The sequence below is a fragment of the Populus alba genome, chromosome 11, assembly GCF_005239225.2.
Source record: "Populus alba chromosome 11, ASM523922v2, whole genome shotgun sequence".
Taxonomy (NCBI): Eukaryota; Viridiplantae; Streptophyta; class Magnoliopsida; order Malpighiales; family Salicaceae; genus Populus; species Populus alba.
Window position 1 is genome coordinate 13825267 of NC_133294.1, and position 14780 is coordinate 13840046.

General features: G+C 34.1%; 2 protein-coding genes and 1 long non-coding RNA gene across 3 annotated transcripts; 2 read left to right on the forward strand and 1 right to left on the reverse strand.

Moving 5' to 3' along the window:
* Positions 1-974: 974 nt before the first annotated feature.
* Positions 975-6153, forward strand: LOC118038304 (uroporphyrinogen decarboxylase 1, chloroplastic-like). The gene is given in 7 exon segments (XM_073412513.1): positions 975-1308; positions 1310-1356; positions 1359-1381; positions 1525-1806; positions 2185-2420; positions 3019-3925; positions 5883-6153. Coding segments are annotated over 6 exon segments (984 nt in total). The 5' UTR covers positions 975-1078; the 3' UTR covers positions 3185-3925; positions 5883-6153.
* A 72-nt stretch (positions 6154-6225) lies between these two features.
* LOC118038305 (uncharacterized) lies at positions 6226-8032 on the forward strand. The gene is made up of 3 exons (XR_004685746.2): positions 6226-6593; positions 6827-6924; positions 7027-8032. It is a non-coding gene; the product is annotated as an uncharacterized lncRNA (long non-coding RNA).
* Positions 8033-11779: 3747 nt separating this feature from the next.
* LOC118038306 (protein LIGHT-DEPENDENT SHORT HYPOCOTYLS 7) lies at positions 11780-14098 on the reverse strand. Its single transcript, XM_035044630.2, has 2 exons — positions 13421-14098; positions 11780-12095 (listed from the first exon to the last, which is right to left on the reverse strand). Exon 1 carries the CDS (start codon positions 13984-13986, stop codon positions 13456-13458), a length of 531 nt encoding a protein of 176 aa, XP_034900521.1. The 5' UTR covers positions 13987-14098; the 3' UTR covers positions 11780-12095; positions 13421-13455.
* Between the last annotated feature and the right edge of the window lie 682 nt (positions 14099-14780).

Sequence of the window (14780 nt, forward strand, 5' to 3'; positions counted from 1 at the left end):
GAAGTCACGACCTAATATTTTGGTCACTAAAAACTCTAATTGATCTTAAAATCTAGATAAGGAGAATGACTGTGTATAAGAAGGACACACCACCCCTAGTACATCTTACATAGAGTAAGCTGTATTGTTTATTTGTCTGATATAAACTAAAGTATATTTTGTTTTCTAATTGTTGGTCATTTTAAGGTTTTTAATAAAAATTCCTTTTCGGTAAGGAGGTCCTTATCTTATCATGTTAAAACCTAATCATTCTAATATAAAAAAATATTATTTTTGTATTTTTCTTTTAATATCGGGAATACGTTTTACGAATAAGTTCGCAATCCTTGATATTAAAAAAAACAAAACAATTTTGTTATTTTTTTTTTAATGTAGACTAAGTTCTCATGGATTTTATAAACTAGTTATTAAATTCAAAAATACATGCAAATATATCAACAAAACTATTTTTCTTGAATTTTTGTATTTAAAGATGCTAAATCATGCCTTGTATTTTTTTTTATTTTTATTATTTATAAAAATATGATTTTTATTTTTATTTTTGAGAGACTTGACTATATGCAATTTAAAATAAAATTGTATTTTTGAAAGAAAGATTTTTTTAATTTTTTTTATGTGGAAGGAAACTAATTTACTTAATATCGAAAAAGTACTTCACATGTAGGTTACACTTCCAAATATTAAATATTCGAGGATAAAAAATATGAGGAACTTAAAATTAATGGCAAGATGATTTTCCAAGAAAATTTGAAAATTTATTTAATTTAGATTAAGGCTATGTTTGACAAAACTTAAAAAAAAAGCGTTTTGAAATCAAATTATTTTAATTGGGATATTATCTCAAGACTAAACTCAAATCAACCCCTTTTGTTTCATTATTTTAAAGTGAAAATTTATGTTTCTTCAGCTCATTTCAATTACAGTTTTGATTACTTCACTTGAAGCAAACAAATTAATTAACAATAAGGAATTACTTGTAAAATTAAGCCTCGTGTAGTAATAATTAATTAATTACAAGAAATGCTTAAACTATAATGAGAAATTGTTAACGAAAAATAATTATATTTTCATTGGATTCATGCTCCATATGGCTGTCTACAGAAAGCTTGCTGAGAAATATCCATCCTTCAGGGAGAGGTCAGAGACTACTGATCTCATTGTGGAAATTTCTTTGCAGCCTTGGGAAGCTTTTCAGCCTGATGGTGTTATTATTTTCTCTGACATACTTACACCACTACCTGCATTTGGTGTCCCATTTGACATAGAAGAAGTGAGGGGTCCTGTTATTCAATCTCCAATTCGTTCTGAAGAAGGCTTTGCATCCGATTGAATTAGAGAAACTTCAGTTTGTGGGAGACCACTTTGGATATTGTGCCGTGAGGTATTTTCTTTGTTTTTTTTTTTTTTTTCTCAGAATATGTATTCTGTAAAAAATCTCAGCTCAGTGCTTTTTTTCGTACTTGCGGGGAAAAATAGATCATATCAACTCGCTTCTCTAGATCATCCTATTTATGTCCTATGTAGGTTAAGGGGCATGCTGCATTTCTAGGTTTTGTTGGAGCACCTTGGACAATAGCTACATATATAGTGGAAGGGCGTACAACTCGTACATATACAACCATAAAGAGTATGTGCCATACAGCACCACAAGTGTTAAGGGCTCTCTCACATCGGACGAAGGCGATTTCTGACTGCATTGTTTTTCAAGTGGAGTCTGGGGCTCATTGCATTCAAATATTTGACTCGTGGGGTGGACAGCTACCTCCTGACATGTGGGATTGTTGGTCAAAGCCATATATTGAAGAGGTCAGTAGGATTTGATTCTATTAATTTAGTCGACATATGTTTTTTTTGTTTAATCAAACTATTGAAGAGGTCATTAGGATTTAATTCTATTAATTTAGTTGGCAATGTTTTTTACGTTTAATCAAACTAGTGATGAATCATAGTCTCTGTTTTAGCCATTACATTAACTCTAAATTGGACAACATGGCTTCTCAACTTGATGAAAGATAGTGCAGCAGTCTCAAAATTATTTTCAGTACTTCCTTGTCCTTTTCTTTTTGACAGAAAAATCGCTATACGTGTATGCTTTATGCATATATAAAGTTACTGGAGATGCTTTAGGAATATCTCATGAATTGATCCGAATCTTCTGATTATGTAGCCTTTCTGAAATTGCAGATAGTCAGTACCGTGAGGAGTAAATGCCCTAAAACACCACTGGTTCCTTACATTAATGGAAATGGTGGCCTTCTAGAGCGTATGAAGGGAACTGGTGTTGACGTGATTGGGCTTGACTGGACTGTGGCTATGGCAGATGGAAGGAAGCGTTTGGGGAGTGGGATCAGTGTGCAGGGAAACGTGGACCCTGCTTACTTATTTTCACCTCTTCTTGAGTTGACTGATGAAATTCAAAGGTTTGTCATATGAGTTAAATATCTTATACTCATTCCCTCCAATTTAATCTTTACCCTTGCTGCCCATACTTGTGGTTTCAGTTCAGAGCCAAGGCTTACTTGTTTGTTATCTGTTGCCTAAAGTCATTCTGGTTGAACCTCCACAACTCAATTACTTTAGATTGAGTCTTCGTGTACAGCTCATGGAAAGTTGTCTTGAGTGAGTTTATTGTTCCTTGAATTGAGTTTATTGAAAGTTTTCCTCCTTTTGATATACTTCCTGACATTTACTTGTATTTGTAATTATGGATTACTTGAATCAGCTTCTTTACAAATGGTTGCATACTAGTGTGTCAGCAACAATGCAATTGATGATTGCTAACTCAAGAGCAAGGTGTTCTACTACATCCAAACCATTCTTCAGATGCCTTTCAAGGCACTATTATCATATATAGCTCAGATTGATATATGATGTGAGAGAAAACATTGGCAAAACATTATTCCCATTTTATGCTCATAAATTGCTTTGGCTCATGAATCTTGCATTTCATTGTGCTTAACTATGACTTGGGTTTCCAATTTATTAATTGGATTCCTTTTATTTGTTCACCTTTTACAGAGTTGTGAGATGTGCTGGGCCGAGGGGACATATTCTTAATCTTGGGCATGGTGTTCTTGTTGGTACACCAGAAGAAGCTGTTGCACACTTTTTTGAAGTTGCTAGAAGCTTGGAGTTTAGTACACCTCAAAGTCATGTGGTGGAAGAGCCAAAATTGGTGGTTTGAGGAGTGGTGTCAGAAATTTTGTTTTATAATTTGGTTGTTCATTTTGAGCTAAACACCTTATTCCTGCATTTTGTCTGTTTAATCTCATTTTAGCCTACATGATTATGGTGCTGATTAGATCTGTGAGGCTTTGTACATGTTTGTGCCAGAGCTACATAGTTATGTTCAATTTTTTCTGTAATCAATATGTTGAAGATGGTTCAATAAATCTTTTATTCATTTTTTATTAGATCTGCTTATTGAATACTAAAGATACTTGGTGTCGGTGATGGCCTGGTAGATTTCCAAGATGCAAATTGATTTTGTCTTATGTGATTGATTTGCTTTGCCTTAGCTATTCTTTAAAAATGGTATTCTTCTATTTACAACAAAGATATTTGGATGCCCAAGAGTGGTCCTGTGTGGCTTGTCAGAAACTGTCAATTTCAAATTCATTTTCTGGAATCTTATCTGAATCTGGATGAACAAGACATCACTAACTCACTCATTCAATGACCGCTTGAACATAGAAGTCATTGTTATTGAATAGATGTGAGTTTAGGTTTCAGAAGCAAATCAATGATATCATTGTTATAGTTACTATAATTGTTATTTTGTTGGAGTAGATGATAGGTCCTGTTGCTCTGGCACATTTTCTCGCTCTCTGTAACAGAGATGCGGTTGTCCATGGATGGAAAGAGAGTGGAGGATGTTAAGATCAGATGCATGGTTGCAAGCAATGCATTCAGATGTGACTCCCTTGTAAGATAACCTTTGCTGTGCATCCTTTTCTGTTATTGACATGTTTGTTTCATTGTAATGAGATATAGTCTTGAGATCCTGTTTTACAATTTGAGGTCCTTTATTCTCTGCATACATAAATCATGGAATAGTCAAGGTACTAGCCGTCCCCCCATCCTAAATCTTACTTCAAAGCTTTTAAATTCATTGTTTTCTTTCATCCTGCTCTAGTTTCATGTTTTCCCCTGCTAATTTCTGATTTTTCATTCTACTAGCATTATTATCTGGATTCAATGGATATTTTTCGTATTTCTTCAACATATCATGCAGTGGAACCAACTCTGATAATGGTTTTTGTGGTACAAATGAACCCTATTTGAACTGTGGAACAGGTATAACTTTTAATTCTGCTGATTATATATAATTGCCTTTGCTTAAAGATTTTTATGCATCTATTTATGATGCTCCGTTGTGTCACTCCAAATTTAAATTTCTTGCGCTTTGAGAATTCTGTTAGGCCTTGTTTTGGCAAATATGTTTTGAAGAATTACTTTGTGACCTTACTTCAAATTTTGTAGACTGTCAAAACTTCAGAAATGAGAACCAGATGTCAAGTTTATGCTGTAATTTCCTGTCAATTATAATGTATTTCACGTTGACATTTTCTTTAAAGCGTGTCTGCGAGTTCTTTCTGGGATCATATCATTAAGTTTATGCACTTCCATTTCTTATTTTCAATGTCTCATTTACATGCATTTGGTAGTTCTACTCCTTTCTTTTGATTTTTTTGTAGGGGAGCTGGTGAGGGCAGGGGGTGTTGAAAGTCACTTTATAAACTAATTTTTGCTCTGTGAATTTTGCTCCTAGTTAATTTGAAGAAAACGGGAAGAAGTCTAGCTAGCTGTAGCTAAACATGGAAAAAAAACAAAAATACATCATCTTTGCTTTACTTAATAAGTGATGATTTTAACTTCAAACATGGTTTTGACTTCAATTTCTTGAGATGTTTTTATAATCTCGAGTATGCGTCTGTGCATGCGTGTTCTGATTACACTTGCTTCTCTCTTAAGGCAGCGATTTATAAGTATCTATTTTATTATGACTTTAACTCTTCTGTTAATCTCAGATCTTCGAAATCTGGGTCATATTAGGGGTACTCTTCTAATATTATGTGTACAATGAGATAGGATATGCTAATTTTGAGGTAGGGCCTGTCAGATTATGTCCAGCACTTGGAATTTGATGAATACTACCATCCTTCATCGAAACAATCAATCTATCCTTCAGTGGCATCCGACAGTTTTCCTCGCAAAGATAAAATTTCACTAGCAGTATGGAATATTTCCAGAAGTATGAAAGACTTTTGTCATTCTTGTCTTTGTGAACCTCATAACTGCTGTATATATTGTTGTTGTTGTTGTTATTAAGGGTTCTTTTAATGAAGGAGAGATAGGTGAACATGGGTTTTGAAACAGCTTTCATGAGTCGGTTCCTCTAGCCCTTTCATTGCATCTTATGTGCATTTTGTTCCTGCATATGAACGTGTTTACTACATGCTATTTTCACTGTCTGGGTTCCTGGACAAGGTTTTGGGTGCATTCATCTTTATCTGGGTATTTCCATGAATTCAACTGCTTGTATTACTGTGGAAAGTGGAGCCAGGGGATTGCTGTTGGCCATACTTAGTGTATGTGTGGTAATGTAGTGCACAGTGCTGTTTAAAAGTGTTTCCCAATTGAAAATGCATCAAAATGATTTGTTTTTTTTTTTTTTTTGCAGATTTTTTTTTTTTGACAACAACACATCAAAGCTATTAAAATTTGATGTTTTTTTAAAGTCCAAAAGCAATTTGAAAAGCATAAGCTAACACAATGCCAATGCCAAACATGGACATAAAATTGATGTCATGCGTAAGCTTATGTTTTTCAGCAATGGATTTTAGACGATGTAGCTGAGTATTATTTACTTCATTCTGCAGAGCCAAACAAAGCTTTCAAGTTAAAGCTACTCAAAGGCATCTCCTCACTGTAGCCAGAGCTCTGCTAGCCAGCGATCCTCCCTGATGCCCTTTGTTTTATTTATTTATTTATTTGTGTGTTGGGGTTGGGGTTGGAGTGGGATTTCTGATAATTCTGTAGCTAGGGTTTTTCAGAGAGTTGGTTGTATGAACCTTCTCTATCATTCAAGTACCTGTAAAACGGTTTTATTTCTCATTATGAATGCAGGGAGGTTGTGCTGTTTTGCAGCCATTATAGATGTTTGGGACATTGGACCGCATTAGCGACAATATATATGGATTAATTATGCCCCGAAGAAATAACTTTATGCTCTGGCAAGTAATTTTGATAGTTAACTTGATCAGCAGCTGGCGTCTAACATTATTAGAGGCTTTACATTTGCTAAACTCTTTCTTCGACAATTTGTGCTATTGTTTTAAAAGGGAAGCTGACATGTTTAAAATTGTTTACTAGCACTGAGTAAAATTCGATGAAGATCACTCGTCGACTTGTAGCAGTTCTTAGAAAAAGATGATGACCTAGCCTTGTACCTCTCTCTATATGTCCTAACTCTTGTGCAATTCATCCAGTCTCTAATCATTCTTACCAGTCGTTTCTTTTATTATTTTGCAGAAATCAAATGGTGAATGTATTCACGGCTCTGCAGATGATGGGCCAAAAGCTCCACTATTGTAAGTTTGATAGCAGACAGCAGGATTATCTTTCTCGTAAAAGTTTTGAGATGTGTTTAAAGCAGTGGAAACTGGAACCTTTGAGCCAATAATTCTACTTTCCGAAAGTGTTTGTGCAAATTTGTTTCCTTAACATGGACAAAACTGTTAACATCTCACTGATATTTCTTGATATCTCTTTCCATGTCAAAAGCATGGTTGACAATGGTTTTATAATTCTGCTTATGTTGCAGCCGCCATTCCCATCCACTCCATCGGACCAAAATTGGCCACATACGGCTTCCCTTGCATGCATCTCTCTCTCTCTACCGCCACATAAGACAAATGAATCGTACGGCTTTCTTTATCAAGCCCTCCCAACTTTAAATCTTTCCAAATTTTCGTTGATGACCTTTTCGAGAACCTCATTTTTTTTATTTGGTTTTTTGCGCAGAAAATGGTGGAGATACTGATTTTGCCTTGAGAATGAAGGAAACATGGACAAACACGCATTTTATTTTGTTTTCTTTTCCTTGTCGGCACAGTGGCAGGTCGAGTGAACAGTGGGCCTTGATGAACTTAATCCTGGAATGATACACATGTATCGCCGCTCGTTTTGTTGAAAAAGAGAGAGACAGGGAGGCGGCTTTCCTTCCATGGCCCTCCACAGCAGTACTTTGAAAGTTCTCCTCTTCATTTCCTTTTCCTTTTGAATTTATATAGGACCAGGGAAGCTACGAACGAGCTGATGATGAACATTGAGTACCGAGATAAGGATTTTCGAGACATATACCCTCAATTTCTCGAAGGTGGCCGCCGAAGTATTTGAATTTCTGGGAAAATAATCCGAGCACACGCATGCCATTCTCGAAGGCTGAATTATTTGAAGGAAGGAAAAGTTCTGGGTCGAGATGAAAACTTGTCAATTAATTATGAAAATGGGCAAGCATGCGTTTAGCATTGTTGTCTTGTCTGGAGGTAAGATCACTATGAGACGATGAACACAGATCACAAGCACGTTCGAAGATATTGCATTTAATATTCCATGATCGAGACTGCAGTGTCATTCTTCACCGAACAAATTGATAGCCCAGTTGCGTGGTTTTGTTTCTTGCGCGTCGGTGATTAGAGCATTTCCCACTGTATCAAAGCACCGGCTTGGGAACGGTCCGCATCTGCACGAATCTGGTGTTTCTCACCCCAACTCAAGTGCAAGAACAGAACTCTTAGCTTTTAATTCATTTAAGTAAACTCGTGAAATGGATTTAATTAACAAGAAGTAGATTCTCTGGTAACTTAGTCTGATGGTGTAGTCTTGAGGCCAGCAGCATGGGCATTGGAAAATCAGTGGTGATTATTTTTAAAGTGTTTTTTATTTGTAAAAAATTAAAAAATAATATATTTTTTAATTTTTAATATGAAACACTAAAATAATTTAAAAATACTAAAAAATTTAATTTAATTTAAAAATAAAGTATGTTTAAATTTTAACAAAATAGATTGAAACAAACTCCGAAATGGGGAGTTTTGATTTTTCCAATTAAGGGTTCGTATGAATTGGATTAGAAATACAAATTGGGTCAGGTGAACGTCGCAGAATTCCTGATAAGAGGTGCGTACCAGCTCTTTGTGGCAATGTTTTCGATTGGAGCTCGGCATTAGTGTTTTAATTTCTTTATCAAGTCATACGTGCGCATGCATGCAATGAGTACTTTTACGCAAGTACTTACAATGTAGACAACAGAAAATGAATCCCAAATTGAGGCTTTGACAATCAACCCTAGCCTTTATTGAGATAGGAATTTAAGATGTTTTTATAAATAAAAGTAATTAAATGTAGATATGTTATAAAAATTCATCTGCAATCAATTTTAGTGAAAATACTTTTTTTGCAAAAAAAAAAAAAAAAAATTGTAAATAAATCACCAAACATAAACTAGACTAAAAAGATCTTCCCCATCACCTAAGGATAATTTTTTTAACTTATTATCAAAGAAAAAAAAAGTATATTTATTATTTTTTAGATATACAATGAAATATCCTTTTTAATAAATAAAGATGGAAAGAAGATGCATATACATAACAAACAAATAGGGATAAAAATACATATTCCATGAAGTTGAGTTTTGTATCATTAATATCCAAATTTAAACCCAAAATAAATATTTAAATTCAACTCAAACTTGACTAGATATGATTTTTATATTCAAACCTAATAGGATTGGATTTCTAGTAACAATCAAGCATCCATAACCTCAACCTAAATACTATGATTTACAACTATTTAATATATAATTAGTTTGGTCTATATATGTATATATTTTTTCAAACTTTAAGATATTTATTTATTTTAGGTTAGGTTGGGTAAATAATATCTATACCCAACTTGTAACCCGATATTTTACCCTTAATTTTTACATAAATCTAATTTGATCAAAAATATTTCCTTACTTAACAAATAACCATTTCTATCTAAAAAAGTAATAGTTGAGTTCTTAAAAATAATTTTATATTATTTTGTAACATATTTTTTCAGATAAAAAGACTTTTCATTTAAAATTCATATAAATTCAATTTACTGTTATTGTTTTGAAAATTTAATTTAATTAAATAAAAACTGAATGATCGAAATTGAAATTATAATCATTTGACCACCAAAATGATAAAATTATATTAAATAATTATCTGAAAGTCAAAATATTAAACTATTAGGCGAGGTTTTTGAAATGACTTTATATTAATTAAAATTAATTGGATTATAGAGAAAGGTGGAATAATTTTTTTCCTTTTCTATTTCTCAAAATGAAAATCTTAACTTTTACTCATGTTCCATCCTTCAAAACAGTTCACATTCAAAATTTTATAGTTTTTTTTTTAATTCCTTTTCTTGTTGTTTTCGTGTTAGGAAACCTATGATTAGGACCTGAAGATTTTTTATTCTAATGTAATTGACTAGTACATAAAGTCTAACATGGGAAAGTTATATTATTTTCCTAAATTTAATTATTAGCATAGATTAGAGCCCTTTGTAAGTTATCCGAGTGGACTCTAGGTAGGATAATGGCATGGCAACCCTGCCTATAAGTTTCATGCATTTCTGAAAGCCTACACGTTTTTTTCCCTAAACTCTAAGGGCTGAAAACGCAAAGTTTTCTTGATCGTGGATGCAAGAATATAAAGTGTAAATTGGTTTGGATATAATGGGATCCATCTCTGGCTTTCTCGACTCCTAGCACTTAACATAGCATTCACTCACAGATGTAGGTACAATTAATAATCTCTCCTAAATATGATCTCTTTCCACATTGAGCATTGTTCTTTCTTAAACAAAGAACTCCTAATCACTTGGGATTTGAACTCATTCTGGGCATTGTTCTAGTGGGTATAGGATGCCATGAACAGGGCCTTTTGACCTAGAAATTAGCCTAGGAGTTCGTGTTTTGCTTACTGTGATTTTTTTCACAAATTAATTTGACTCTAAGGTAAAGATGTGAGAGGGAGTGGCATGGTGTGCACTGTTGAAGATATAAAAATCTGTCTTTGAGTTTCACCTTATTACAACTCTAGACTCGAAGTGTTCTGTGATGGTCATCGTTATAGCTCCAATATGTGCGGTTGAACTAGGATGCAAAGAGATCAAGAAAAGCTACAGTGATTTATACAAGACTAAAACCTATGCATTGGTTTTTAAATCCTTCTAAAATCTCATTGAATTGAAGCTTGAAGAAGAAAATAACAAGGTAAAGTTAGGTTATTGTTTCACAACAGAAAAAATAAAGACAAAATAAAGAAAATAAAAATATCGTTTCAGAATAAAAACAAAATAAAGAAAAATAAAGATATCGTTTCAGAACAGAAAAGATAAAAACAGAACAAAGAAAAATAAAGATATCGTTTCAGAATAGAAAAGATATAAAGATATCGTTTCAGAACATAAAAGAAAGATATAAAGATATCGTTTCAGAACATAAAAGATAAAAACAGAGTAAAGAAAAATAAAGATATCGTTTCAGAACAGAAAAAATAAAAACAGAGTAGAGAAAAATAGAGATATCTTCTCGTACCTTTTATTTTGAAATATGGATAAATTCATTCTAAAATTGTTTTAGAAATAATTTATTTTATATCTTTATTTTTTTTAATAGAACATGTTTTTTCTTTTTTTTATATCCACTTATTTTATCTTAAAATACTAACCAAACATAATTCAAATATATATATATATATATATATTAGCTAGCACTAAAAGGAAAAAGGAATCACCATTTTATTGTATTGTAAGATACAAAGAGCAGTATGCCCACAAGCCTAAACCAAAACAAGTTGGAATCAATTATATAGATTTTTTTTGGTCATTTCGCACTATCATTTACCAAATCCATTTCAATATGAAGATGTTCAAAATACAAATCTGTCTCCAACGGGACTTCCTAATGGTTAGCATTTAAACTTTTCATTAGGATATCTAGTCTTGAGATTTTGAAAGGGATAAGGAAGAGGGATTTGGAAAAGAGCTACTTATATTGTGTATTCCTATAAACCTCCAACTGGATTAGAGAAAAGAAAAAAACTGCGCGCCCTTGTAGCTAGCTTGGATAGGGTAACTAATACATTTGGGTTAAACGTTCGTCACATATGTGTTTTGGCGACAAAATAACCTTTTTAGTGATGATTTTTTCCGGCCTACCAAACCTTCAATTTTAATAGTGCAGCTAATCGTTTCCAAACATTAATTGTAGTTCTACTAGCTAGCTAGACGTGCTTTCTGTAAGCAAAGAGGGATTTGAATCAATGGTATTTAATGAAGGGAGGTTAGAATTGTTGATTAAACAAATTAAAGTAATAAATTTAATTGCGGATGGATTCCCAGGAGGAATCCAATGATAAATGGAAGAGCCAAAGCACATTATTAAGATGTGGGGCATTGCATTTTATCCCGAGTGGGGGATACGGGGAGGGCTAGCCATCCTGAATATTGTGCTACTTTTGTTTCAATGTTGAGGAGCTTAAGCAAACTTGTATAATGTTTAACTAACGCCACAAGGACACACATTGTTCAAGGATAGAAGTGTTTCGTGTCGGACCTTACTAATTTGTGTAGTAGAATGATGTTTTTGAATACAATCTATGAGAGTATTAATATATTCTTGAGAAAAGGGCTCTAGTAGGATGCTAGCTAGGCTCTATATATTAGCTAGATAGAGATATTGATAAGAAAACAAAATGAGAAAATTGCAATACCGTAGTGCTTATGCTTCAATAATGCATATCCAGATAGCAGTACATGACAACAAACTTGACTAGGTAGGCTTTGATATGAAATGGACAAAAGGATGAGAAAACGTAACTTACCCACTTTAATCACTCCTGGTTTTAAGATCTTGGACCGACTCCATGCATTTTCTCATTCTAACTAAATTACAGTGCTTGAGCGATTCGGAGACCGATAACTCAATCTGATCGAGGAAGAGTTGATAGAGGTCCCAAATGCCACGCTTATGCAAGCCTTGAAAATTTAAGAGCCTGAAAAGGGTCAAGAGTAGCTCGGAGGTTAATTGCCAGACTAGACAAGGCATAATAATAATTGGTTACCAGCAAAGCTAGGTAAAGGAAAGCACTTTGATTAAAGAAATGCTTCTTGTGATCTTGGGTCTACAGCAAAGGATTTTGGAAATATTAGCTGCCAAAAAGCTAATTAAGCAATGCACTAGCAAGATTCTTGAGCTACAAGGTCGTAGGTGAATCTCGTTACATGACTTCTAGCTAGGACCACACTCAATAAGTAATCTAATTAACCCTATCAATATTTTTATATCAAGGAAGTCGATGCCTCCCATTTGATCAATTATTGAGGTAATCTCTCTAAATGCTCCCTACCATAGCACTGTTAGCTTCAAAGGATTGTGGGGGCAATATATAATAGAATGTCAAACATCACTTCTCCAAGCTGACAAAACATGATCTGGTTCAGGTACAAAGGTCAATTAATTACATGTAGGAAGGGACAAGGGATGCCACTATAATAACATGTAGCAGCACATGAGCATTTTACATGGTGTCTTATACAAGATCTTAAATATATAGCTGATGTTAGTGACAACAAAACAACAGCAAACAATGACACTGAATAAGCATTTAGTCTATCCCTCCTCATATATCTTCAATCATCATCATATTTTCTTAAGATTCTGACAAAGATGAGTGTGTGGTCGTGTACATATATTTATATATATTTGTTCATCTATGCGTGTGCAACTACATATATTTTTATATATAATATGCTCAAATGTTGCCCGTTCATGGCGGGCACAAGATCGTGCAGAATCCCAAAAGAGCCAAGACTGATTTGCAAGAGAGAGGGGGAGGGAGATCTTTACACCATCCTCTAGGTATATAGTATATCTTATGTTTGACAATAATTTTCAGGTAATGATAACTAACAGCTGTAGTATATATATAAAAAAATACATGCCAAGTGCTTTCTCTTTGAAGTAACTAGTATATATGCAGATTAGGGTTTGGAGCCCTTCGCCTAGGGTTTAACATTAAGGAAAGAGGGAAAGGAAATGTACTCAGTTGTTGGACTATGATATATACACCGTATAATTAGAAAGATTTGTTTTTTTTTTTTTTTTTTTTTTTGTGTTTTTCCCTACACATGTTCTTGCATATGTTGACCGTGACAATTAGCTGAAAATTCTAATGAATTCTTATGTACTAAATCGGAATACTGCAGAACTTGGAGAATCTATATCATTAATATTGATCAATTACTAGCTGTATTTGGTCTTTATTAGATCCAACGTTTTGAATAAAAGCTAACCAAAGAGAAAAATTAAATCAAGTACCATTGTTTTCTAGGGAAAACCACAGTAAATCAGGTTTACTGCATATGAAAGCTTGAGCTCTCATCGTTAGCTTTCGTCGGATTCCTCTTCTTCTTCTTCTTCTTATAAGGAATTCCTCTTGCCTTGGCTTGAGAGTCCCTCACTTCTCGTAGATACACTCTAATAGCACCACTTGCAAAAGGGTTTGTCTCAGGCAAGCCACCGTTTTCTTCATAAGCAGCCCTAAGCCGGCCGATGAGAGCATCAAGGCTACCCCAGGCTTGCTTAAGTGGGCAAGTACATGGCCCTGGTGGCTCAGGCTGTCCAAAAAAGACACACCCTTGTAAGTGCACCTTAGTCTTGCCAAATTGATCGAGGTATCGAAGGAAATCAAGCACTTGGTTTGCGTTACACTGTGATAATGCAACTGGGGGCCTCTGGTTCCTCAAGTACTGACCAAAAGTGTTCCAATCGCGCCTTTTCTGCGACTCGTATCGACTCAAAGGAGGTGGACTTTGCTGGTCAGGAGCATTAGCGCCAGCTCTTGATGAACCTTCTGCTATATCTTTCCCTTTGTTGCTTGACATCACCAAAAACAGCGAGTTAATTTAAGCACCTTTTTTGAGGTTATGAGAAAGGAATGAAGAATATATTTCAGGAGGGGAAGGAGAAGAGAGAGAAGTTTGCAGATGAAAATACAAATAATGAAAATCAAAATCAGATGGGACCAACGAGGAGACATGCTATGGGTCCTATGAAAGTGCTTTAGCTTCTCTTTTTCTTCCTATCACATTATTTTCTTCCTTTAGTGGTACTATTAGCAATAAGTGATACTTTTTTCCCTTGTATCTATTATTGTGTTTCCATCAGCCAAGCAATGATTATCCGGTACATTAGCTTATTTAGCACTATGGTTTAAGATCGGTTGCTAGCTAAGTAGCCCGGTAGAAATAAACCCACGTTACCGATGGACGGGCTTGCACGTTATTACCCCTTCTGGTGAAAAAAGAAGAAGAAAAAGGATAGGACCTGGGATCCATGGCCTCTCCCAGTGCATGATAGGAGCTAGGTAGGGTGATTAAGCTTGTTCATATGATTTAATCATTCTCTTCTCAACTAATTAACCTTATATTTGCTTTGTTTCTCATTGGAAGTTATGCAATTTGAAGACGAAGAAAATATTTTAAATCGTAACTAGCTAGAATGATCTCTTCTGACTCAGGTGGTGACGAGGTTTTCGTAGTTGGTCAATGTTTTAATTAGTAGTTAGTCAATAAATTAGGAGTTTCTTGATATCAATTGTGGGTTCTTAATTTTCTATTATTTTTATATACAAAGATTTGCAGCCACAACTATCTCAATTATGAGAATAAACAAAATG